Below are 25788 nucleotides of genomic sequence, written 5' to 3'. Positions count from 1 at the left end.
ATCGGGAATAACTCGATGATCGACGTTTTCAGGGAGCGCTTATTGCTTACTTAACATGAGCGGAGTTACTATGTATAGCCGCATTTAGTCAGAGTAGTGGACGCTGGGGCCCCTCCCTACCTCTTTGGTGGAATCTGTGCTTTTGTCGCCATGCATGGCTGGTCCGGGTCGTACTCCTGTATACACTCGTGTCAACATGGGGTCCAGCCCCTGCATCACTGAGAAAATCTGGTTGAAAAATCCACTCCTATCCGCACAGCTGATCCATCCTCTGCAGTCGATGAGGGGATTTGGTTGGGAAAGTCCACTCCTGCCGGCATGGCAGGTCTGGTCCCACTCCTGTCAGCGCGGCTGCTCCCACCCTTTCCGTCATTGGTTAGAAAAGTCCTCTCCTGTCAGCATGGCTGATCCGTCATTGAGGGAATTTGGTTGGAAAAGCTCTCTCCTGTCAGCATGGCTCGTCTGGTCCCTGCGACAATTTGGCTAAAACAACTCCACTCCTGTCAGCATGGCCGTCATTGTGAGAGGATTTGGGTAAACAAAAAGCATGGCTGGCCCGGTCCCTGTGGCATTGAGATAATTTATTCAAAAAAGTCTACTCCTATCAGCGTCCCTCGTCTGGCTATTGTACCATTGAGAGAGTTTGGTCCTTCCTGTCGGCATGGCTGGTCCGGCCTCGACCTCTATATCTTGGGGGCTGGTCACCCCGTACAAGTCCCCGCGTGCTCCTCACTCTCGTGCCTCCTGCAGGCTTGCCAAAGATGCTGCTTAAATCAATCTTGGCTCTCCCAACCTTACTCGGTGATCTTCTATCATGGGGGTATTCGCTTAGAGTGCCCGAGCAGCAAACCCTCCAAGTCCATCAGTCACCAAAGCGCGTAGCTGTCATAGGTGCTGGAACGTCAGGTCTCTCGTTCCTCAAAGTCGTCAAAGACTATAAAGAGGAGTATGATCTCGACTGGGACGTCGTCCTGTTCGAGAAACGTCACGATGTAGGCGGCATATGGTAGGTGCAACATCTGTTATCACGAGTTCCTATGTCTTGCTGACCTGTAAGAACTTGACCCCAAAGGCTTAAACAAGAGGAAAAACCTGGACCTGATAGGGCTTCCTCAGGCTGTCTACCGGAGACTCCGCTTTACCCTGGGGTTTCTACGAGCACGCCAAATCCTTATAGTAAGTCAGCGCACTAGCACCTCCGCAGTATGAAACTAACGCGATCGTCTCATCAGATACCCTTCCTGGCCTTCCCTTCCCGCCCGGGTTCGACTTGTATCTCCCGGAGCAGGAGATGTACAACTACCACAGAAATCTCTTCGAGATGGTTCTTAAAAAAGACTTTGAACAAAAAATCAAGTGGCAGCATGAGGTCACTAAGGCTCGCTGGGTCGGTACTGCTGAGAGTGGTCAATGGGAACTAACCATCCAAACGCCGAAAAGCGGCGGATCGGCGCAACGTTTTCGTTCTTCGTTCTCTGCTGCGTGTACCCCGGAGTCGGGAAAGGAGACCATACAAGAGAAATTCGATCATCTCATTGTCGCCGTTGGTCAAACCGCGTACCCTCGAACAGATAAACCCCCTGGAATGGACAAGTGGCTTTCGAAAAATTATGAAAACTCAACGCTTCCGAGGCAAATACAACATTCGATGTACTACATGAGCCCAAAATCTTACGCTGGTCGCACCGTTCTTGTCGCGGGCGCTGGTGGCGCTGGCGAGGATGTTGCACGGGACGTTCGCCGACGCGCTAAAAAGGTACGGGCCCCGTTTCCATTTCCACTTTGTTCGTCATTGTCTCCCATTGTAACTCAGTTTTGTCGGTGATAGGTCTATATTGCACGATCGTCAACGAACCCGTGCCCGCGTGCTAGTGACCCTACCCCAGTGGGTCGATTAACACACTTCGAGGAGGATGCCGTCTGCTTCGACGGGGAAACCGGATGTAAGGACGACGTCGATAGCGTTATTCTCGCAATTGGATACGAAACGAAAATCCCCTTCCTCATGACAGGAGGTGCGCTTATGGAGCATCGAGAGAGTGTGTCATGCGATACCAGCGATATTGACGATCCGAAGCTCTCGACCAACGGCAATTACATACGCCCGCTTTACAAACACACGATGAGTTTAAGCTCCGACTTCCCTCCTGACTCCCTTTTCATCCTTGGGCTACCAAGAGATTTTCCGCCTGCACTGTTAGCCGTTGCCCAGTCAATTTTCGCCACTCGAGTGATCAAGGACAAATCTTTGGTGGACAGAGACGCGCTCTTCCGGGAATTGGTGTATGAAGAGAAACGCCAATGTAGTAAGTGCGAAGGTCAAGAGGAGCGGTGCAAGTTTGATCCATTCCAGCTGGGACATCGACTCGTTGAGGTTGCGGAGCGGGACGAATTCAACGTCCTCATGAACGGTCTGATCGATGTTCTCAAACAGAAATGTGCGACGGAGTTGCCACCATTGCCCGGAACCGGAGATCGGTTCGTCGATGATCGGAGGCTTAGAGTGAATCGTAGGAGTATGATTCCAAGGATCAAATGCTACTGGGACAACCTTGAGGACGATGAGAGGGAGAAGCTTCTTAAGGGGAGGGTGAATGAGGATGCTTGGTTTAAACTAGTTAATGATTTGATAGTCCTTTCCGATCCGATGAATCAGTGCAAAAAAGCAACGGGGGGCATCCAGGATGTTTAGCGTAACACCCCCGCACCTGCATTTGACACGGGGAGAACGCCCCCTTGCTCTTTCTTTTGCCATTATGATCTCGTCCCCATATGTACATAAATGTACTTATACTTGACATATCCATGCATGTGTCCTGAAAGCCCAATGCCATGGACCTTTGAAAATCTTATCCCTCCGGATATTTAGAGTCACTTATAGTATAGCTACTCATCTAGTAAGATGGTAGACGCATTGCAAGGAAAGAAAGATGCTGCAGACGAACATAAAGAGCGGCAGCTAGAGGACCCCGAGGGGTCGGAATATATAATTCCAGCTGTATATACTGGACCAAACGAGTTACTTCAAATTAAACCTCCAACAGCTGAACGTACCTCAGTTAGGCAGTGGCTGGGTAATGAGGATTTGAGTTGTGGGCGGCGCGTTGAGACTTCTATTTCCTTCGTCGTTTTGAACGGGTGGCTAGTGAGACCAGCCAATACAAAAAGAAACTCAAAAAAAACACACCGGAAACCAACAAGGGACAACACACAAAAGTGCAATGCCATGCCTGGGAGGAGGGAAAGACGGTATCAAGACAGATGAAACAGTCGAAGGCCCTCCATTTTCCTGAGTAGTGAGGGCGTCTCAGGGTGACGCAAGAGACGCACTAGGGGCACGATCTTGGAGGGAAGCAAGGCCAGGCCTGATACTCGTACTCTGGTATGGCAGGGGACACATTTCTATCCAAGGATGTCGCACAGGGAAGCAGTTTACAAGTGGCACGCTGGAAGGAAAAGGTCCAATCCTGCCAAGCACAGGGCCTCTGTTAGAACCGGTGAGAACAGATCGAGTGGCCGATATTTTGACCGCGAGGCTTATATTAATGAGCAGCTGGGTTGGGAAACACTGAGAGAGTGTCCCCACAAAATAAGTATCAGAGCAGAATGCGGTTGTGGCTCGAAAACGAGAAACACTATATGGCACATTCAATTTGGTCCGGGCAGTTTTCCCACGTAAGCTCCTATCTTCCAAGCACTATCATGGTTGTTTACAGAGCTTAGCTTGCAAATTTAGTTCTTGTTTCTCGATGAAGTGGATGGTGGATATTTTAATGTCCCTGACAATCCCGGAATTGCTCCGGAACACTGCAGGGAATGTTCAGCTACCTGTTAAAGCTGGAAAGGAAGTCGTCATTTCACCTAAGAGGATAGTTGTCGTGGGCGGTGGTGCCGCTGGAATTAGCTTTTTGAAAGTGGTCCGAGAATTCCAGGAGCAACAGAAGGATTTAAACTGGGATGTTGTACTGTATGAGCAGCGGGATGATATGGGTGGTATATGGTAGGTTCTGCATCTTCTCCCTCCATTCGTTCTCGTCCTTGTCTCAATCCTTCTCCTCCGACAGGTACGAGCAAAAGAACAAGCCCGATCCACCTATACTACCTGAGTCGAGTATCTATCCCCGTTTACGAACAAACACCCCGCACCCTCACAGTCAGTCTCCAGCTCTTCGCGATCTAGGATAATTACTGACACAATGGGAACGCGCAGACACCTACTATAAATTCCCATTTCCCCCTGGTACGGATCTATACCCTATTCACACCAAGCTGCATGAGTACATGAAGTCAGTCACCTCACACTTCAAACTCGAGTCTGCTGTACGCTTGAGACATACGTAACATCTGCCCAATGGGTCGGTAATTCCACACAGGGATACTGGCGCCTTAGAATTGAACGACCAATCACATATCGAGAATCTAGCGATCGGCGTTCTTCCAATCCGTTGGATCAACAGATCGATGCGGCGCATGAAACTATGTTCGAGAATTTCGACCATCTTGTTGTTGCCACTGGTCGGTATCACTTCCCTCACGAAGGGAACTTCCCAGGGAGGGAGACATGGCTGGCACATAGAAATAACTTGTCGAACGGGTCTCGGGACATCCGCCACTCCATTTGGTATGAAGACGCTACTCCGTATGTGAACAAAACCGCTCTCGTGGTCGGAGGCGGCGCGAGTGCCCAAGATATTACCAGGTTTGTAGCTGAGGTAGCGTCAAAGGAAAGAATGCGTTCCTTGAAAATGTCATTTACATATTGCTGATATTTGTCTCGTAGGTGTATCAATCTATATCGAAGAAAAGTATTTACCCACCTGGTGGTGACATAATACGGAAAGCACGGCTTTCCCACTTCACTCGCGATGCGGTCCACTTCGAGGATGGATCGTTTGAAACGGATATCGATTCGGTTATTCTCGCTACCGGCTATGAGCTGAGGGTGCCTTTTCTCGAAGTGGGCGGCTCGCTCATTTACGATCCAACAGTCACGTCACGAAATACGACCCACATACACCCACCCCCGCACCTACCTCTCACCTCCAATGGTCCTTACGTGAGACCGCTTTATAGACATACTATGAGCCTTAGCTCGCAATTCCCACCTACCGCGTTGTTTGTCTTGTCCTTCGCCCGACATCCCCCACCACAAGCAACTGCTGTTGCACAGAGTATATTTGCAACGCGCCTTATCGCCAATCCCGCACTTGTTGATCCTCACAGGATCAAGCTTCTAAGGGAACTTGAAGAATACGAGGAACGGCTGCGTAATATTGGTCTTAATCCCGATGTAAGCGGCCATCGGTTGGTTGATTGGAATCATGACTATCAGGAAAGTAGCAACTTTCAAGAAAGTCTCATTAATTTCCTAATGGAAAGGAACGTTACTCGACTCCCTCTTCGAGGAAGTAATCATACATATGTAGAAGACTGGCGGAGAAGGATGGATACGAATCCTTCGTTGGTTGTCACCAATAAAAACTGGCTAGAACTAGAGGCTCGTGGAGAGACCGAGGCGCTTTTACGAGGGAGGGAAAAGGAGGAAGATTGGATCGAGCTTTTGGACTGTTTGAGGGCCCTGGATGGGACGAAACAACCTACTTGCCAGGCATCAACACCCTTGCAGCCTGCTTACATCTCATCTGGTCATAACAGCTGTGCCGTCGAAAGAAGATAATTTCCGGTTGGAATGGGATGGTCGTTTTATTCAAGGTATTTGTAACCGGCAATGACGTCAACGGGTTCAGGATATATACACCTCAATCTGAAAGTCACTAGGTTCACTTATGCAGTCTTGGGGACAAGTTTCTGTGACGGTGAGAGGTATCTTGTGTTGGGAATTCAACAGCTACTTAGGGCGCTTAGAGTGGCTATGGGCTTAAGGTGGTGTGGCCAGAACTTTATTCAATTGCCGTGCCCCACGCGTCTTGATAATCGCTTGGATCGACCTCAACGCGCTAACATAAACGCCGTGCATTTTACTCGTTCTACGCCCCCCTCAGTGAAGCTGAGGTGTGAGCGACATTCTAATTTGTTATGATTTTTACTAACAAAGTCATGTACGATACTTCGATACTTCGCGATCCAGTCCTTAGCACAGATTTTGAGCCTATATGTCTGCCGAACGACGTTGTTAGGTCTAATCTCAACAATGGACCTGGGTGACTCGCCGTTGAATGGTACCCAACTCTCTCGATCTCTGGGATGTAGTCGATCCCGATCGCCAGACCTCTACGCGCCTGACCCGTCTAGTCTCGGTCTTCCCAGTCTTAATCCTCTCGGTCCTCTACTTCCGCCAAGCCCGATTCAGCTGTAGAATGGGATAGGAAGAACCGAAAAGCCCTTTCCCAAATCAGTCTCGTTGTCGGACACCCCTCTTGCTATCGTTGAAGAGAAGGACACGGGACTTCACAAGTCCTAGCTTGGTGACACTAAGCCCATGGAGCCCCAGATCAATCAAATGCGTGAAATGCGCGCGCAAATGGCCACAGAGATCAAGAGAGTCAACCACCATTCTACAGCGAGTCGCCCATGTACGGTAATTGCGGCCAATCTTTTGATGTTGAGGTCGGACTTGACAACGTCATTGGTAGTGTCGTCAGACAGGTGGGCTCGAAACCTATAATAAGGACTAGATCACGAACCCAGCTCCACGTCAGCGAACTGAGGGACGGGTAAAGTGCGCGATATTTATGTTAGAACGCTGAGGTCCAAGCGCGTAGTGCGTAAGGCCAAAGCTGGCGAAAGTGAATCAAAACGAGCATCAAAGCGCGGCGTAAGGATTGAGCGAAGAAGAATAAAAGAAAGTAATATCCTGAAACCCATAGTGGCCGAAAGCCATAGTTCGCGATCTGGGTACATTGGCAAATGCACAGTTCACTGACGTGAAGCTGAGTTCCCGACATCTTGATTGTGCTTGATAAGTATGCTCAATATCTGTGACCGATGCAGATTCGCTTTCCTTGTGGCTAAATTCGATCTCCTTACTAGCGGGTTATCGGAACTTCCTTGCACACTGACTGCCCACATTTCCAAGTCTCGCGAGGATAAACGACTTCCATTATTGCGGTGCACGTGAAGGCACCATTGTTCAGCTGACGGGTCTCCGCAAGGAGTTTCCCACTCCGCACAGCTGGGGAAATTGCATCCGATATCTAAGGTATAAAGACTTACAACTGATAACGTCTCCGAAACATCCTCAATCCTCATTGACCCTCTGAATACTCAACGATTAATGTCCTCCCTTCCTCCCAGACCTGTGGGTTATTTGATTGCCTATCTTCGCGCCGTGCGTTTGTCTTGGTTCCTGAACTATGGCATGTGTTCAGGATCGTGCCGGCAATGCCGCTTCAACGCTAAATCGCTTTGCGAAGCGCGACCCCCAGCTTTATCCGGCAAGTGACAGGATGTATGTCTCTCATGGAATCTGACCTATTAATGGGGCCCTGTAGTTATTCGGTATCATGCTCGGAGTTCTGGGTGTAGCTGGATACTTCATGGCCAACAAGGGAGCCAAAGAGCACGCCAATCCGAATCGCAATCTTCGTCAAACTTCGAAATCTGAGAAACAAAAAGTATTTGGTGCAAAGACCCAGGACTGGAAGGAGCATTACCGAAGGACGCGCGGTGAAGAAGGCGCTGACCTGGAATAATTCATTCAGTTGCACTTGGTTCAAAAGTCAGTCATTGTTTTCGACGTACTCAGGTGTTCACGCTGAGGACACCAATTCGCAGACTCAGCTTTCCCAAATGTTGTGAAATTTTTAATGTCTGTCGACGCTTGTAAGACATCTGTAGCATATTCTGGTTGTCCAATCTTGTAGTAGTAGTCAACTTTACCGGTAATGGAGTGTGTTATACACGCCAGTGGATGTCGGGCCATATGACGTCATTGATAATTTCTAACCCTCAAAACTCGGGTACACTAGCTCCAGACGCATCCACGAGCAATGACGACTGGGTACGAGTCTGGGCACGTTCTACTTATGAACCCAGCCGCTGCCTTGCTCAGTGAACTTCTATCCTGGGGATATTCGCTTAGAGTGCCCGAGCAACAAACCCTCCGAGTCCATCGGTCACCAAAGCGCGTAGCTGTCATTGGTGCCGGAACATCAGGTCTCTCGTTCCTCAAAGTCGTCAAAGACTATAAAAGGGGGTATGATCTCGACTGGGACATCGTCCTGTTTGAGAAACGTCACGATGTAGGCGACCATAAAAAGAGAGCGAGCTCAAAGAAGACTTTGAACAAAAAATCAAATGGCAGCCTAAGGCTCGCTGCCCATTGAAAAAAAAAGGTCGTTCAACAAGCTTCCACCTCATTCAATGTTCCTCAATTTTGGCGACTTCCGCCTTGACATACGCAACAATCTCCTGCATCTTGTTGAATCCAGCCGGAGACAGGATGTCTAAATCCCACCCCCCCTCCAAGAAGTCGGGTGGCAAAACACAGGGGCGGTCGACAAAGCGAGGTGTAATATTGCCCGTGTCCCTGTGGCCACAATAAACACGAAGGGAAGTACCGAGCAGGCTCAACCCATACAGGCGAGGAATAGGGCAATGGCGAAGCAACTCATCGTACCGTTGGCGTATCTGGGCATCCGCCTTCAGGCGTGTACTAAGCCCATCGGATCTGTCGTCTTTGATCTCCGCAATGAGAACTGGCTTCTGTTGTGCAGTGGTAATCACATAAAAGACAACAAAATCTACCGGATCATGCACAAGAATTTCATCGAGGGTGGACTGCGGGCAAAGGAGGAGGGTGAAGGACTCTTTAGTGAGAGAGTAATTAAGTAGCGTGTTATAAGGCCCAGGATAGCGAGATCGGTGGGACCCGTTTTGTTGACGAACGACTTCGAAGAAGTTGAGTAAAAATTCTGGCCAGCTTGTGTCGGTGGAAAAAGGCATGATCCTAACATGCTTGCATCAGTAGCGACACACCGAGCTGCAAGTTAAGGGTTATACCAAGTACGGGGAAGTGGACGAGAAAGGTGACAGCCGCAGCAAGGAACACGTGAATCCGTTGTTTGCCCCCGTGCTTCCCACACTGTAGTTATGTCCTTAACAATCTGATTATTATATGAGATCGATATTCATTCTGGATCACTGATGCCTGAGATTGCAGCTATCTGCCATGGTTTGTGAAATCGACGTCCGGCCGAAGGTAGTTCTCAATTTTTTAATGTCTGTCGACGCTTGTGAGGCATCTGCAGCATATTCTACGTATGCCCCATATGACGTCATTGACATTTTTTTTAACCCTCAAAGCTCGGGCACGCGTCCACGACCGAGCGTTGGCCGGTTGCGAGTTGCTTCGCGCTTGGCTTTACGCTTTCTCACGTTCGTACCCAACCACATCGGCAGCATGCGCAAAAAGCTACGAACGAGCTCCTCCGACTGGTACGAGTCTGCATCGGCAGGTACCGCCAAAATCAACCTCCGAATTGGAGTCCAAAAGTTCGCCTCGTGCCCTCGCTCTCTCGCTCTTTGTATAGGTTTTTTGCGTTGTGCATCTACTTACACTGCTTAATTACCTGGCACTCTTCAATTTGAATTGCTACTGCATATCGGACCGCCATAGATGGACACCGAGTTTGGTGTGTGTGAGTGCAGGCATGGTCTCAGATAAGTGTGGGGAAGCCTCCTTTTCCGCTAGGCTCTTAAAAGACCTTATTCGCACTTCTTGCTAGATAATAATGACGGCATAACAATATTTGATATCACAGACCCTTCCAATCCACGCTGCTGCTTCGTCGCTACTGTTAACGATGGGTCATTCCTTGGTGACATCAATACATTCATGCCTCTCACTGGGGAATCTTTTATTATTTATCCGAGGGGGAGGAAGTGGTTGCCGCTATTGAGTCAATCAAACAGTCCCGTACGAACGTTGTTGGCCAGGCGAGTTTCGTGGGAGCATTCTGGGCAGATTTGAAGGAGGATTAGGCGAGCAACCACAGCGGACCGTTCCCTCCCTCTTTCTTTATGTCCTCATGAAGCTTCCACACATGGAATTGGCACAGGTCCCAGAGCACTTAGTCAGGGCTTGTGCCGAAATTGCAGACACCCACAATCCATTTCCCGAGCCACTCATCCAACGCCTGCTATCAGTTGTCAAGGAGGGAGTGCCCGATCTTAGCAACGTCTCAATTACACTCATAGAAGTCATTCAAGCGGTCCGTGACATCCCTGTTTTGGTACAAAATACTCGTTATCTCAACCTCTCGACCTGGATGAATCCAGAGGGAGGATTGGTAAAGCCCGCTGATCTTGTGGCATTGGGGCGATGCTTCCCGCAGCTCCTCTGCGTAAATGCCATAGGGATTCAGCATTTCGATTCTACCTTAGTCTCAGGATGGTACGGAAGCGATCGTCCCTCATTTTCCATACTTCGATACGAGAAGATGTGTGACTGTAAGTCGGTCGCCGCGGACCTTGCCTACCGCCGAGCCCACACAGCGTGGGGCACAGCCAGTTGCTACGAGCTTTTGAGACTTTATAAGGTCCAGGCGTCTCATCCGCCCCCATTTCGCATTTTTATTCGGTCACATTCGTTTCGGAACGGTGATTCTGTCCTGCGGTTTGGACAGCCATTTGTTCCCTCGGGGTCATCGATATTGCATATCATCTATAACCTTTTAAGGTTAGGCTGTGCGGATATGGCCGTTTGTGATCTAGAGTGGAGTTGCATCATTGGGTCAACCCTGGCCACCGTGGATAATTCCACGATTCCAGTTCTGATGCCTGCTAGGATTGTCGATCACACACTTTCACCGACTGGTTGGACACTTGTGATGAATGGCCCACCGTGGGGAGAAAATTCGCCGTCAAGCCGTCCATGTATGCACCGTGCTTTCGCACATTATGCTTCCGAAGCTGGCGAGCCCGAAGTTATGGGATTTGATGACTTTCTGTCATCACTTGATGTCGGCAAAGTGACCGACTCAGAGACGCTGAGAGTCGTCTCGGATATTCAAAAAATTTTTAAATCGATGGAATTACTTACAAGAAATCAAGTGAAGAGTCTCCTTGCTCTTCCAAATTCGCAATGGAAGGGAGCAATGCCTTCCATGGCTATTGTCTGTATTCCAACATCAAACGCCTGATTTTTTTCTATATCAGTCTCCCCCTTCTCCGTTGTATCATGTCCCTTGGGGTGTACGCACGTATGTGCCATATTTTTCTTTCAACTTTTGACAATGTAGTCATGAATGGGATACTTCAAGCGCGCTCAGTAGCCTTTTGGGCCAGGAGGATAAGGTAACTTTGCTGGAATAGCTAAATGATGACAAAAGCCACCCAAGAACTTGATGGAGTGCCAATGGCACGCCGCTATATACATCTCAAATGAGGAGATATGGTGTGTCAGGAGGTTGGCCCGATATAGAGGGATGCTCTCTGCACGAAGGGTCGATGATGGATAAGCAAACCAAAAGCCTAGCCCACAATGTCCGAATGACCACATGGTGAGCTCATACGAACTACCGGAACGGCCCTCCATATATCAGTTTAGTCTTTGAACCTCGCGAAGAAGACTACCGAATGTGTACAACTCCATTCCCCTGGAGGGAGGTGCTCACTCCGCAAAGTTACGCGCGCCCTAGGAGCTAGCGTGCGGCGTGGTGATCTGCTCAGGAAACGCCTGCTCCCTAATGACCGTGCTCCGAATCAGCATGGCCGGAACCGCGCCGCGAGGTAACGAAGGACTTCCGGTCAACTGACCACAGATAATCCGACCTCCAATCTTTTTAGGGCAACGCTGGCCTGTAGCCGTACTATGCTGGCTATCTCTCCTGGTCCTGATGTCCAACAATCTCCTGCCCCTCAACCACATAGGTATCATGCAAAGGGGGATGCATGGCCTTGCCGATTCGAAAAAAAACTGACAAGGTCTATTCTTCACTCGATCCGAATAACCTTTTGATGCGCCAGCAGCTTTCATAGGCAACCCAAGCAAACATCGATGCAGGAATGAATGGACTTCACAGACTCGAAGCATTTTCCATCGAACAGGTGCTACAGACTGTTCTTCCCGGGTAAGACCCGAGTTACCACTGTGGGGAACGCGCCTTAATTCCTGGTGTTATACTCATGCAGGGGTGACGTCATAAGGGTCCAGAATACAAATACTTTCGTCTCGTTGGAGCAAGTACACGTGCGGAGCATGGGGATCATGCAGTCAAGTACGTCTCACTCGGTAGGAATAACCACATCCGATACAATCGCCGCATGCTGGGCAGAAAGTGGCTCAAGATGATATGGCGTTGGAAGGATTCCCCTATCAATCGTTTTGACAACAAATTATTAAGGATTCATCATGCCAATTGGACAACTAGGATTACACCTACCGGACCATCCCTCCAGTATATTCTGCGGTGGGCAGGATATCCTTCCCATCCGAATCCTTTGCTGGAATGGCACGAGTTGTAGCGAGAAGCGTGACAATGGTGAACCAGACCATCGAATCCGCAAAGTAGATTCCGGGGCATTTCCTAGGCGGAACGGACAGATCTTAGAGTTGTGATTGTCAACATTTAGGAATAAGAGTGCTCCACCTTCGTCCGTACCCAAAAACATATGTTGTAGGATCAAGTGGTGCCTTTCCATCCCCAACGGTGAATTGGAAGGTGGGAGGATCCAAGAAGCGTTCAGGAATGAAGGATTCTGAGTTGGGGTACAGCTCCTCGTCTCGCGTTATGTGCCTGCAGGGATATAAGTGGAGCAAGTATTCCCAAAACTGCTTGCGCGTACCAGGAGTTGGCGATGACAGTTGTATCCTATCATGGGCATGAGGGGTCAATGCTCGTCGATCCACGCAATAGAACAGCTAGAAAGCTTACCTTAGGGATAAAGTACCCTTTTTTGCAGCACTACTAGGTCAATACCAACCCTGTTATCATCGTGGCCACTTACCCTCATATTCAACGCTCTCTGAAGATCGGTATGGGAGGGAAGGCGGCACCGCAGGCTGCCATCGCAATGTTTCTTTCAACACAGCTTCGACGTACGGAAGATACTCTCGGCTTGAGTTAACGAATTAGAAACCTATACGTGGAGAAGTGGGATCGGTGCTGACTCCGAAAATGTAGGCAATCTATGGCGTCCGATTACAGCTTCGATCTCCTGTTGGGCCCGCTTCTGAGCCTCTGGATTAAGGATCATAGCGCGGATGAAAGTCCCAACAGTAGTCGCAGTAGTGTCCACAGAGGCAACCACTGGAAAGGCGTGAAAATGAACCCGGGCATTCCGAAGAAAGCGATTTACCAAGAGCTGCCGAGAGACTCTTGAGGTCTTCGTGATCCGCTTCCAACCCTATACTTCTCAAGATGTTGGCTGTGAAGGATGTATTGTTTGCGCCTTCCAGCTGGAGGGCAGGTATTGTCGTGTAGGAATATCACTGTGGGAAGCGAGGCGATTCAAGTGAGGCGACGTACAACATCTTGCTTGGTTACTTTGAATGGTAATTCCTGAGAATCGTGGGCAATCTTGGCCCAAATCTTTGCTTGACGTTTGAAACCAGCGAACGGGAACCAAGATGGAACGTACTTCACTGAAACCCGATTGATATATATGGTAGAAAGAGTGTTCCAGTTGAATCTCACATGTGGGGAATGCGTCAATGAGGAAAGCTCCAGGTTGGCTTGCTTCGCCGAAAGTAGAGGCCGCGCTGCCCATCATTTTGACGAACTTGATTCATGAGTAGCCGAGTGTTAAAATTGCAAGGTGGTAAATGGGAAATATACTGACGGGGTCTTCAGGGGATGTAGGGGCAATCCCATACAATGATTCAAGCATAATCTTCGACACCGTGCTTAATACAGAACCATTGAGACAGAATCCATAGTACAAGGGAAAAGATGGCCTCACAATTTGAAAATGCTGTCGAAGCTGACCGGCACTGCCCAGCATGGTCCCAAAAGCTTGTGCACCGATTTTTCAATCACCGGAAGGAAGCCTTGGACGGCAGACTTCCCGAGGTGATGATTGGCTGATTTCCGCATCCATGTAAATCGACTACCTTGGTTGGCCAGCCCAAAAGTTTTCTCCCAGCCAACCCTAGTGCGAAGTGTAAGCGCTCTTTAACAGCCAAGGAAATGCATATCCTCTTACAGTTCGCCGCACATCGTCAATTTAGGACGATTGGCAAATATCGCAGCTTTGTTGATGACGAGATCTTGAATCGCCTTGCGAGAATTCAAAATGAGTATGGGTTGTCCCATGGCGGACAAATACACAATGTCCCCTATACATTAGTCTCCTATTAGAAGGCTTCAACCAATAGTGTAGGGTACGTGCCATATTTTTCTTTCAATTTCTGATAATACAGCCATGAATGGGATACCTCAAGTTCGGCAGCATTTCCGATGATTGGATAGCCTTTAGGACCAGGAGGATAAGGTAACTTCCTTTTGTTTGTCTGTTGGAATAGCCAGAAGATAGCAAAGCCCAAACCGAGGAACAAGAGATGGTACATCTCGAACGAGGGGGTACTGGGAGCTGGAGAGCAGAGGCCCAATATATGGAGGGATCTGTCCTTCTATCTATGATGGCCACATGATCCCGGGGCGCATATACTCAAAACCCGGATAACCCACGAGGCTGGTCTTCGAATTCCCTGAATAAGAGATTGGATTAGTTCCGCCCCTGAAGGGCTTGCTTCGCATCAGGCGTCTCCCGAAAGCCAGCATATGGCCGCATGGCAACACGCTAGGAAGCGTATCGATGGTACTCCAAATCGACATAGAACCGGCGGCGAGGCAAAGGCGAATTCCCAATCAGCTAACCAGAGGGGATCTTTCCACTCCTGTCAATAGTTTCGGACAACACTAGGAACTAGGAGCATTATCTCCCGGCCCAAGTATCCGACAATCACTCTGACCCCATGACGCTCTTCTCCACTCGTGAGACGAACGCCCACTCAGCCCACTGAAGGTCTGTCCTTCCGTCCGAATATCCTTTTTTCATATCTCAGCGGTTTTCATGGGCAACTCGAATCACGGACCCCAAGCAGCTCAGACCGCACTACGAGCGCAGCCACGCCTTCACCCCACCAAGGACTTTGATTCACTGTCCGGAAAGGCATTCGGCCGCCTTGCGTGACCCCCGGACAGCACTAAACCGATTCCTCCTAGGTGGGCTGCCGCTTGTGGGCAACCTTAATGCCCAGTGTCCCTTGCGTCTGATCACGGAGGAATGACATCATAAGAGGGCCACAAATAGATACCAACAATGGGAAGATAATATCGCTTGCAGCGTGCTTGAGGCCTGGAGGGACCGATGGACAATCTCACCAAACCCGCGCAGCCCATGCTTCCACACAGCAAACCGCAAAACCTTTAGCAGAGTTATTCCAGTTCTGCACCGGCCGCGCCCACATCGGCGAGCACCCTCACGCAGGAGACAGAGTGTGCCTGCGCACTTGAGACCCAAACAAGAGAACATATCTTACAGGTGTGTCCGAAGTTCAAGAAATGCAGACATATACTGAACCGTGGCTCCCAAACCAGGTTCAGCGCCCTCATGGGGGCATTCTGAGACTGGATCAATTCCTCAAGAAATCCCGTGCGACCGACCCCGGAAGCCAACCCCACCACGCACCAAGGACGGACAGCAACCAGGAGAGAAGGGAGGAGCTGGGCGGAGCTGGGCGGGACACATCCCACCTGACATTATCCAACACGCGGATCCCCCACACCCGACTACACCGACCAGAAAACCCATCATGTATTGACGATGTGGTGAGAAGGGTCCATAGCCGCACTGCCACGTGACAACGAACAAGAGATTCGAAAACAAAACCAAAAAAAAAACAATGCACTTCGTCTCATGGGATTACATCTTACTCGGCGGGAGTGACTAAATCCGATACAATTGTCGCATGCTTGGCAGAAAGTGGTTCAAGATGATACGGCGTTGGAAGAATCTCCCTATCAAGGTATTAGGCATCTGTCATGTTGATTCGACAATGTTGCACATACCGGACCATCCCTCCTGTATATTCCATCGTCGGCAAGATATCCTTCCCACTCGAATCTTTTGCAGGCAAAATACGAGTTGTAGCGAGAAGCGTAACGATGGTGAACCAGAGCATCGAATCGGCAAAGTACATCCCAGGACATTTCCTAGTTGGATGGGCAAATCTTAGACTTGTGATCGTCAAAACTTAGGAATAAGCGTGTTGCACCTTCGCCCGTACCCAAAGGCATATGTCGTAGGATCAAGTGGTGTCTTTCCATCTTCAGCGGCGAATTGGAAGGTGGGAGAGTCCAAGAAACGTTCAGGAATGAAGGATTCTGGGTCACGATGCAGGGTCTCATCTCGCGTTATATGCCTGCAGGGTCGTAAGTAGAGCAATTATTCCTAACATAGCTTGCGCGTACCAGGAGTTCGCGATAACAATTGTGTTCTATCGAGTTGTGCGAGGGGTTAATACTCCAACGGCGCAGTGGAGAGGCTTACCTTTGGGATTAAGTATCCTTTTTTGCCGCGCTACTAGATTAGCCCCAACCTTACCGTATTTGTAGCCACACTTACCCTCATATTCAACGTCCTCCGAAGATCGGTACGGGATGGCAGTTGGCACGATGGGCTGCCATCGTAATGTTTCTTTCAAGATAGCTTCAACGTATGGAAGGCTCTCTCGGCTTGAAAAAAGTAGCATCGAGTTGGCCAATTAGAAACTTAGACATAGAGAAAAAGATTCGGTACTGACTCAGAAAATGTAGGTAATCTACTACATCCTATCACAGATTCAATCTCTTGTTGGGCCCGCTTCTGGGCCTCTGGATTAAGGATCATAGCGCGGATGAAAGTCCCAATTGTAGATGCCGTAGTGTCCACAGAACCACCCGCTGGAAGGGTTGGGAAGAGGAATACTGTGTGTATCTTGACGAAGATATCGGAGGGAGACTTACCGAGAGCTGCTGAGAGGAATTTGAGATCTTCGTGATCTACTCCTAACCCTATATCCCTCAGGATGTTGGCCGTAAAGGACGTGTTGCTTGCTCCTTCAAGCTGAAGAGCAGGCATTAATCATCAAGTGGGAGAAAGGTGCGAGACGACATACAACATCTCTCTCCGTTGTTTTGAATGGTAATTCCACGAAGTCGTGAACGGACTTGGCCCAAATCTTTGCTTGACGTTTGAATCCGGCGAATGGGAACCAAGATGGAACATGCTTTACTGAAACTTGATTAGTGTACACGGTAGCAGTCTTATTCCTGTTAAATCTCACATATGGGAAATGTGTCGACAAGGAACGCTCCGGGCTGGCTCGAATCACCGAAAATATGCGCCGCGCCGCTCAACAGTTTGACGAACTTGATTCATGGACAACCAAGTGTTAGAACCTTAACGAAATAAGTAGGAATTATACAGACCTGGTCTTCAGGTGACTTAGGAGTAATCCCATACAGAGACTCAAGTATAATCTTCGACACGGTGCTTAATGCGGAACTGTTGAGACAAAGGGAAAGAGGGAAAGAGCTACGCACAACTTGAAGATTTTCTCAAAGCTGCCTGGCGATGCCCAGCATGGCCCCAAAAACTCGTGCACTGATTTTTCAATTACCGGGAGAAAGTTTTGCATGGCGGACTTCCCTAGGTATTGGTTGGCTAACTTGCGCATCTGTGTGAACCGATGGCCCTGATTAGTCAGTCCAATAATTTTCTCCCAGCCAACCCTGCGAAACGTAGGCGCTCAACAGGACGGTCAAGAAAAGGACATATATTCTCTTACAGTTCGCCGGCCATCGTCAATTTGGGACGATTGGCAAATATCGCAGCTTTATTGATGACAAGATCTTGAATGGCTTTGCGAGAGTTCAAAATGAGCATGGGTTGTCCCATGGCGGACAAATAGACAACGTCCCCTATACGTTAATTCCTTTCGGCTCTATCACAAGAGTTTAAACCAATGGCGTAAGGTACGTGCCATATTTTTCTTTTAACTTCTGATAATACAGCCATGAATAAGATACTTCGAGTTCGGCAGCATTCCCGATGATTGGATAGCCACTAGGACCGGGGGGAAGGGGTAACTTGCTTTTGTTCTTCTGCTGGAATAGCCAGATGATAGCAAGAGTCGCACCAAGGAGGAAGAGATGATACATCCTAAGCGAGGGGTTAGGATGGAAAAGTACCCAACGGTCTAATATATAGAGGGATTCGTCCCGTGCGCTGGATATATGATTATCAAGCGAGTAAAGGACCAAAGTCGATCTAGTTAATGATCGGGCTCATACGGAGTGCCCGAATAAGCCCATCAACTGGACAGGGTCGGATACCCTGCCGACAAGCTGGTATTCCTGTTCCACTTGCTCCATGCCCATGGCAATAACCCAGTGGCTCAGCAGTATAGTAACTCAGCAACGTGCAGCCCCTTATCTCTATGGAAGAGGATTTACGGAAAGTTCAAAAACACCCCCAGTGAGGCACGAACGTCCTCGTACTTATTATGTTGGAGAGTCGGTCATCCGACTGTCAATATTGACAGCGATGGACATTGTAATTATTCTAATATCACCACAATTATTGGGGTTCAGACCCTCATTCTCTTTATTATACGGCGTAGTCGCCCCTGGCGTATTCGGGTATAAAGAGAGCAAATTTTTCACTCCCTCTCCCTCAGATCTCTTGTACGAGTCTGAGGTGGGAATTTCCTGTATCGTATTGAGAATCGTTCTAAATGTATTTATTGGTGCAATTTAACGCGCCGTAGCCCTTTTACATTTTAAAAATATGCCAAGTCCCAAATGGCCCTGATTATCAGTTGTGCCGTTGAGCAAGAGAGACGTCGCCTGGCAAGATTTGCCAGAAACCGATGCCATTGAGGTCCTAGTATCGGGTTGTGGTCATTGATCCGAGGTTGAAGCACTAGCTAGCACCGTTTATTCACGAGTGCACGCTTCAAGGGCATTTGCCCTGTATGGGTGATGAGGCAAGCTAGAGTGGCATTGTCGTATCAAACCGGACATTAAAAACATGTGGCCCGAAAGCTCGGCCAAACATTCTTCAAGGCTATTCCGCCCGGAGAACTTCGCTGTGGACGCCACCTTTTTGGTATGGGAGTAGGCAGGTGACTAGCCTCTGATATTAATAGTATGGGAGTCCTGAAGCCCCGCCAATCGAATGGTAAGTAGGACGGGTTATGCGATGCGAGTGGATGAGTCGACCATCCTGTCACGCGTCACGGCAGCCGTTGCTTTCAAGTAAAATTTAAGTGCCGATTACCCAGCTGGTTATTGCTCTCAGGCCGTTCAGTTCATTACCTGGTTTGTAATAGGAGGGCTAAAGCGGGAGCTCAGTCTCCGTTAATGAAGAACTGAATTACTACGGTTAATACTAACCTAAAGCGGGAGCTATAGTACAGAAGAGTACAGAGTAAGTAATGTAACAACTAACTAAAAACAATGATACTAACCTCAGTCTCCGTTAATGAAGAACTGAGGAGAAAAGGAAAGTAGACCCAAACAATTACCTATATACAATGCAGTCACGGTATCAATACAACGGAAACGAAAAGTAAGATCATGTGAGTTTGGTTAGTGAGTCACGCATCGTTGTAACTCCAACAGTTTGTTCCTCCTGAAAGAATCTGATATGTCCGGCCTTGGTAATGATGAGTGCATTGCCATTCTCACCCTCCCCATTCTTGCTCACGTCTCTATTTCCTCTGAGCAGATATGTACAACGACCGACTCTGTCCATCACCACAGAGCCCCCCACTATTTTTTTTAGTATCAGTAGAAGTCCTCTCTATAATACTCCATTTCGTCACACCCCACCATTGTATGCACAGAGACATGACATGAATCAGGGTCGTAGAAACGCACTGTCCAAGTCCCACTCTCCTCCATCACCTAGTATGCACCCGTGCATATTTGGGTCCTCTTTCTGACACTTCAGAAGTATGGCCCATCTGTCCGAACAATTATTTATCCCTCCTCAGCTAGCTAAGAACTAACCAAGGAACATCGACTACTTTGTCGATGCCTCGATGCATGCACAGGATTGCACGGCCTTGAAGTATATGGGTACTATCATGTCATTTTCAAAATATTAATATTCAAAGAAAGAGATATGGATCAACCCTTGCCTCAGCCTCTTTCCTGTCGTTCCGATACCATCCTTGCCCTGGGCTCCGGGATACTTCATATGACTTGGTCCTCCACTTCGTCAGGTTGCCTCCAGTCTTGAACACCTTCGAGTATGTTTGCGGTCAACTACCTGCTTGTGGTCCGAATCCAACCTTTCTGCACTCAAATTGCAGCAATCCGTAGAACTGATTGGATGAGACATGACAAACGAGGAGTTACGTCTTGCAACGTGAACATTTCTTTGCGCAGTTCGTATTGAAAGCCACAAGGGTGTTCACTTCTGTCAATACATTACGATATAGCTGTGCTTATCAAACTTTGGGATAGTTTTTGTCCAAACCTTCACTCTGCAATTCTTTCCCTTGTATCTCTTGACGCGTTTGCCTGCCCAGTGCCCTTCGAAACTGCGCAAACTTATGGCTGCTGTCTGGGCATTTTTGCATCATCTAGGGATATCCACGGCATCACAGCCAGGGTCAAGCTTCTTCAGCAGATTTACAACTTTCAAAAACCCTTCTTCCATGTGCACAGTACTGGACATTCTCCGTTGTTGCATATGACATTCGGTACAGCAAACCAGGCCCAGTTATAATGAAATAGGAGCTATCGCGCGTAACTCAGTCTCGAAATAGAGAACTAGTATTAAGATGTTTACCTATCGTGCGTAACTATAACATGAAAATACAATGAGTTATGCACAAACACAGATAGGAAAGAAATGGTATCACCTCAGTCTCGAAATAGAGAACTGAGGGAGGGAGAAAAATTACGGCGTCCAGCGTAACTTATACGACTGGAGCCAATATCGCTTAAAGCGATTGTCAGTGACAACTGGCGATATAAGACAAAGTAAATTGGGAGCGCGTGGTACTGCGACTCTGAAACAAAAAGGTATAGTCGTTGTTAGTCACGACGATATTAAGTTAAAATAAAGACTCCCCAATCCACGCTGCAGCTCGGCTGTTGTCGATGAGCGTTGATATTCCAACACGCCCACCCAACGATCATGACCATCGATAATTCCCATACCTCTGGTGAACTTGTCGTGTTTAGCCAGCGCAAGTCCTTTAGTAAGAATGTCGGCCACCTGATCGGCCATCGGGACGTAATCGAGCTCTACGTCTCCATTGTCGACGCATTCTCGAATGAAATGTTGTCTGACGCGAATGTGTTTAGTCCGCGCATGGAAGGTGGGATTAGCGGCAAGGGCAAGAGCACCCTGATTGTCGCTGAGGATGGTGTGAGGAATAGAAGGGGGTTTGAGGATGTCGCCAAGAAATTGCTGAACCCAAATGGCTTCCTTAGATGCGTGAGTCAATGCCATGTATTCACCTTCTGTGCTGGAAAGAGCCGTTGACGATTGTTTCTTTGAACTCCAAGAGACGGCAGCGCCGGCAATCTTGAACACAAAGCCGGAAATGGATCGATGATCGCGCGAGTCACCCGCCCAATCGGAGTCGGAATAGCCTGTAAAATCATCATCGGGAACTTTACCGTTATAGACTAGCTTGTAGTTCCGTGAATAATTCAAGTATCTGAATACACGATTAACGGCGGCGAGATGTTCCTTCCCAGGATTGGCGGAGTATTGGCTCAGCGTGCCCACTGAATACGCAATATCAGGACATGTACCGAGCATCGCATACATGATGCTACCGATTCGGGATTGATAATCGCGTACATTGACTTCAGGGGCATCGAGACGGGGTAGTTTGAAGTTGGATGCGATGGGAGTGGAAATCGGACGAGAGTCAGCAAAACCAAAACGTGAGAGAATGTCTTTTACGTAGCGGGTCTGGGATATTGAGATTAGGCGCTGGGATCGATCGCGTGTGATCTCAAGTCCTAAAAACCAATGAATGTCCCCGAGATCCTTCATCTTGAAGGCCATCATGAGTTGAGACTTCTTGGCGTTAAGAACCTTGACATCGTTGGATAAGATCATCAGATCATCGACGTATAGCGCGATAATGCAGAGGACATGTCCCTTCCCACGATGGATGAACATGGCATGATCCGAATCACACCGGAGAAAGCCGAGTTTCGCGAATTCTTTCTTAGCCTTCTTGTACCATTCCCGCGAGGCCTGCTTCAAACCGTACAGGCTCCTCTCTAACTTCCATACCACATTCTCCTTCCCATAGTCCGCGCTCCCCGCTGGTGGATCCATGTAGATAGTATGTTGGAGATCGCCATTCAAAAAGGCGGTCTTCACATCCATTTGGTGGACCTCGAGATCAAGTCGCGCGGCGATGGCGAGTAGGATCCGGATAGAGACCCATTTGACCACAGGTGCGAAAGTTTCATCATAGTCAACTTGAAAGATTTGACCAAAACCTTTAGCAACAATCCTTGCCTTGTAACGTTCAACGGAGCTGTCCGCTCCCTTCTTCAAGGCGAATACCCAACGACAACCGACGACATTTCGAACATCAACTTCGTCAGTACTAACCGGAACATAGGTCCGGGTTTCCTTCAAGGACAATAGTTCGTCTTGGCAAGCTTCGAGCCAGGCGTCAGAGTCGGGGCGGTTCATGGCGCTTTTGTAGGTGAGTGGAATATCGGATTGGGCGACGTAGGCGTGGGATTCGCCCACTGGTTGGGTGTCTGTGGAATGGGGCTGATTGGATCGGCTATAGGAACTCACGAAATATCGATTGTCATCATCTCTCGTGCACGCGCGTCGTTCACGTCTTGATCGTCGCGGTCCCTCCGGTACGGATTCTTCCCCGACATCTCCACCGATCACACTATTCAATCCATCCACTTGTCCATCATCATCATTGTCCCTTTCCCCACCGTTCTCGTCACCATCCATGCAACTTCTGTGATCATCATCTTCCCTCTCTACCTCCCCATTACCAGATCCAACCATACTCCCCCTGTCAACCACATGCGAGAGAGAATCCACCACAGGAGATTCGATCGTAACACGTTCAGAATCAGGTGAACCCTCGAAGAAGTGGACGTCGCAAGACTCGTGGATTTTTCGAGCGTCGGGGTCGTATATTACAAAGGCCTTTTTGCCGACGGCGAGACCTAGATGGATTCCCGTAATGGACCGGGCAGCAAGTTTATCCTGTTGACCTTCAGGAACAGCAAGAGTAGCCTTGCATCCAAAGGTGCGTATCGTGGATACTGATGGTTTGTTGCCTGTCCATAGCTCGAAGGGAGAAACATCATCAGGAAGGGCAGAATGGGGAACGACGTTTTTGACGAGTGCAGCGTGCCTGAGCGCGTATGGCCAAGCGGTCCATCCAACAAGGGATTTGACGCTTTCAAGCATCGGAATCACCATCGTGACGAGAGTCTGGTTAACACGCTCGGCTACGCCATTCTCTTGGGGGGTGTGGGGATTGGTTTTCTCGTGGACGATGCCGATGTCTTTGAGGTATTGGGTGAAGTCGTTAGAGAAGTACTCACCACCACCATCGGTACGTAAGATTTTCAGCTTTTTCCCACATTGACGTTCAGCTTGAGCCAGGAACTCCTTGAACTTCTCGAGGGCGTCGCTCTTCTTCTTGATAGGGTAGACAGTGAGATATCGCGAGTGGTCGTCAACGAACGTGATGAAGTATCGATACCCTTCGCGTGTCACGGTCTGTACCTCACATACGTCTGAAAAAACGCGTCCAAGAACTTCGTCAGAATGGGTAAGTGTCGACTTTGGAATGGGGGAACGTGTATGGCCTGACGCTTCACACTCTTCACAGTAGGTAGAACTTCCCTTCCCATCCCCGATCACTTCCATTCCCCTGGCCATTCCACTCCGGACCATCTTCAGAATCGACTGCGTCGAGATGTGTCCGAGTCGGGCATGCCAAACATCAAGAGACGCTGTCGCTGTGGTTGTTCGAGTAACCAGCACGGCTTCAACATTCCCGTCCTCGACATCTCTACTGATGTACGCACAATCTAAACCGGTTACGATACAAGGTAGCCTATAAAGGCCGCCAGAAGTCTTGGCAATGCCGAGTACTTCGTCGTTTGGATTGAGGATCCGGCAACTGTGGACGGAGAAATGAACTTGTATCCCAACTGAGGTCAAGTGTGCCACGGAGAGAAGGTTAGTACCGATTTTCGGACAATAAAGAACGTTAGTGATGATGACGCAACGATCTTCGGTCCCATTGTGGAGGATGACTTCGATCTGGCCCTGACCAGTGGCAAAAAGGGCACGTTTGTCACTGAGGTAGACAGGACAAGGAGGATGTAAAGGTGAGTATGAAGAGAACCAATTGCGATTAGCGCAGATATGTGATGACGCCCCAGAGTCTATAACCCATTCAGTCATCCGTGCACGATCGCTCCCTGCAACCGCCACCTGTTCTTCTACCAGAAAAAGGTCGATCTTGGCGTCCTTCTTCTTATCCTTCATGGCTTGTTTATCACTCGACTTCGCCGGCCGTTGGCCTTCAGATCCACCACCTTCCGCCCAACACTGTTCGAAGGTGTGTCCCAACCTCCATTTACAGTTAGTGTTTGTACAACGTGGGCGATCTTTAGTCTTTTTAGATTTCTTCCCGTCCGACTTATCTGACTCTTTGCTAGCAACCTTTCCAGATTTGGCAATTAGAGCGGTAGACGACCTAGGTTTGGATTTCCGTTTCTCTTCTCGGAGAATCTGAGCGATGAGTTTGTCACAGGCAATCATGGATGCGTCGTCGAGATCTGCCAACGTTATCGTTTTAAGGGTATCATACGACTCTGGTAGTGCTTCGGACACTATCATAGCAAACTTGGCGTCAGTATAAGTATCGCCAAGACTAGTCAGTCGGTCGCGAAGTCCCCGCATCTCGATCAGCTGAGGCTCAAGAGGTTTGGAATCGTCTAGTTGGTAATGAAGTTGAGTCATCACTCTAGCTGCATCTTGTGCACCGACTCCATTGTAATGTTTGGACAGGGCAACCCAGGCTTCTTTAGCGGAGTCTTTCCCTTCAATCATAGATAGAGGGGTGTCTTCAATGGTGAGTGCAATCTGGGTAAGAGCGTTGCTGTTTTTCTTATCCCATTCGACAACAGCAGGATCAGGGGAAGTAGCAGCCACTTTGCCAGAAGAGCTAGAGGACGATGAGGAGGAAGATGAGGAAGGTTTGTCGGAGGTTTTGGAACTGGGATCGACAAATTCCCAGAGTGCTCTGTCGACGAGAATCATGCGGCAGCGAATAGACCACATTCGATAGTTACGACCATCGTTCTTTAATTTCTCGATGTTGTAAATATTCTTAGAACTATCGTTTGAGGTGGCCATGGCTGGGATCACAACCTAATGAAACAGGAGCTATCGCGCGTAACTCAGTCTTGAAATAGAGAACTAGTATTAAGATGTTTACCTATCGCGCGTAACTATAACATGAAAATACAATGAGTTATGCACAAACACAGATAGGAAAGAAATGGTATCACCTCAGTCTCGAAATAGAGAACTGAGGGAGGGAGAAAAATTACGGCGTCCAGCGTAACTTATACGACTGGAGCCAATATCGCTTAAAGCGATTGTCAGTGACAACTGGCGATATAAGACAAAGTAAATTGGGAGCGCATGGTACCGCGACTCTGAAACAAAAAGGTATAGTCGTTGTTAGTCACGACGATATTAAGTTAAAATAAAGACTCCCCAATCCACGCTGCAGCTCGGCTGTTGTCGATGAGCATTGATATTCCAACAAGTTACACTGTAGATGTCCCATTGGTG

At 48.7% G+C, this 25788-nt stretch overlaps 9 protein-coding genes across 9 annotated transcripts; 6 read left to right on the top strand and 3 right to left on the bottom strand.

Annotated features, from left to right (window-relative positions):
* Positions 1–761: 761 nt before the first annotated feature.
* EI90DRAFT_3138751 (uncharacterized protein) lies at positions 762–2692 on the top strand (the record flags this gene model as incomplete). The annotated part of the gene is made up of 4 exons (XM_039064904.1): positions 762–1006; positions 1073–1176; positions 1233–1756; positions 1829–2692. 4 exons carry the CDS (start codon positions 762–764, stop codon positions 2690–2692), a joined length of 1737 nt encoding a protein of 578 aa, XP_038907749.1.
* Positions 2693–3683: 991 nt separating this feature from the next.
* EI90DRAFT_3005959 (uncharacterized protein) lies at positions 3684–4401 on the top strand (the record flags this gene model as incomplete). Its single annotated transcript, XM_039056378.1, has 4 exons — positions 3684–4000; positions 4065–4153; positions 4211–4286; positions 4374–4401. Coding segments are annotated over exons 1-4 (444 nt in total), but the record flags the coding sequence as incomplete, so codon positions are not given.
* On the top strand, positions 4099–6108 carry EI90DRAFT_3097979 (uncharacterized protein; the record flags this gene model as incomplete). The annotated part of the gene is made up of 3 exons (XM_039062542.1): positions 4099–4153; positions 4461–4722; positions 4779–6108. Coding segments are annotated over 2 exons (1161 nt in total), but the record flags the coding sequence as incomplete, so codon positions are not given.
* EI90DRAFT_3097976 (uncharacterized protein) lies at positions 6065–6817 on the top strand. Its single transcript, XM_039062541.1, has 2 exons — positions 6065–6117; positions 6171–6817. Exon 2 carries the CDS (start codon positions 6440–6442, stop codon positions 6623–6625), a length of 186 nt encoding a protein of 61 aa, XP_038907746.1. The 5' UTR covers positions 6065–6117; positions 6171–6439; the 3' UTR covers positions 6626–6817.
* Positions 6818–7313: 496 nt separating this feature from the next.
* On the top strand, positions 7314–8285 carry EI90DRAFT_3023867 (uncharacterized protein; the record flags this gene model as incomplete). Its single annotated transcript, XM_039057881.1, has 4 exons — positions 7314–7412; positions 7452–7626; positions 7824–7849; positions 7929–8285. The coding sequence occupies 4 exons, from the start codon at positions 7314–7316 to the stop codon at positions 8283–8285; spliced, it is 657 nt and encodes a 218-aa protein (XP_038907745.1).
* On the bottom strand, positions 7902–8969 carry EI90DRAFT_3097973 (uncharacterized protein). Its single transcript, XM_039062540.1, has one exon. The coding sequence runs from the start codon at positions 8902–8904 to the stop codon at positions 8320–8322; it is 585 nt and encodes a 194-aa protein (XP_038907744.1). The 5' UTR covers positions 8905–8969; the 3' UTR covers positions 7902–8319.
* An 818-nt stretch (positions 8970–9787) lies between these two features.
* On the top strand, positions 9788–11379 carry EI90DRAFT_1045805 (uncharacterized protein). Its single transcript, XM_039051433.1, has 2 exons — positions 9788–11162; positions 11223–11379. Exon 1 carries the CDS (start codon positions 9990–9992, stop codon positions 11100–11102), a length of 1113 nt encoding a protein of 370 aa, XP_038907743.1. The 5' UTR covers positions 9788–9989; the 3' UTR covers positions 11103–11162; positions 11223–11379.
* A 711-nt stretch (positions 11380–12090) lies between these two features.
* Positions 12091–14216, bottom strand: EI90DRAFT_3199375 (cytochrome P450; the record flags this gene model as incomplete). Its single annotated transcript, XM_039066415.1, has 13 exons — positions 12091–12274; positions 12345–12488; positions 12564–12698; positions 12748–12773; positions 12837–12853; positions 12910–13019; positions 13073–13211; positions 13261–13360; positions 13431–13546; positions 13599–13683; positions 13744–13807; positions 13864–14052; positions 14107–14216. The coding sequence occupies 13 exons, from the start codon at positions 14214–14216 to the stop codon at positions 12187–12189; spliced, it is 1323 nt and encodes a 440-aa protein (XP_038907742.1). The 3' UTR covers positions 12091–12186.
* Positions 14217–15835: 1619 nt separating this feature from the next.
* On the bottom strand, positions 15836–17832 carry EI90DRAFT_3138746 (cytochrome P450; the record flags this gene model as incomplete). Its single annotated transcript, XM_039064903.1, has 13 exons — positions 15836–15923; positions 15975–16118; positions 16193–16327; positions 16377–16402; positions 16456–16472; positions 16531–16640; positions 16709–16847; positions 16911–17010; positions 17063–17178; positions 17231–17315; positions 17376–17439; positions 17490–17678; positions 17735–17832. The coding sequence occupies 13 exons, from the start codon at positions 17830–17832 to the stop codon at positions 15836–15838; spliced, it is 1311 nt and encodes a 436-aa protein (XP_038907741.1).
* Positions 17833–25788: the final 7956 nt, after the last annotated feature.

Source organism: Cantharellus anzutake (genome assembly GCF_015039405.1).
Source record: "Cantharellus anzutake strain C23 chromosome Unknown EI90scaffold_237, whole genome shotgun sequence".
Lineage (NCBI taxonomy): Eukaryota > Fungi > Basidiomycota > Agaricomycetes > Cantharellales > Hydnaceae > Cantharellus > Cantharellus anzutake.
Note: the sequence above shows the minus strand (reverse complement) of the source record. Positions and strands in the feature narration are given on the sequence as shown.

What these genes read in the sequence shown, in the direction of transcription:
- EI90DRAFT_1045805 (XM_039051433.1), top strand. Translation starts at nt 9,990, where the DNA reads ATGAAGCTTCCACACATGGAATTGGCACAGGTCCCAGAGCACTTAGTC.
- EI90DRAFT_3097976 (XM_039062541.1), top strand. Translation starts at nt 6,440, where the DNA reads ATGGAGCCCCAGATCAATCAAATGCGTGAAATGCGCGCGCAAATGGCC.
- EI90DRAFT_3097973 (XM_039062540.1), bottom strand. Translation starts at nt 8,904, where the DNA reads ATGCCTTTTTCCACCGACACAAGCTGGCCAGAATTTTTACTCAACTTC.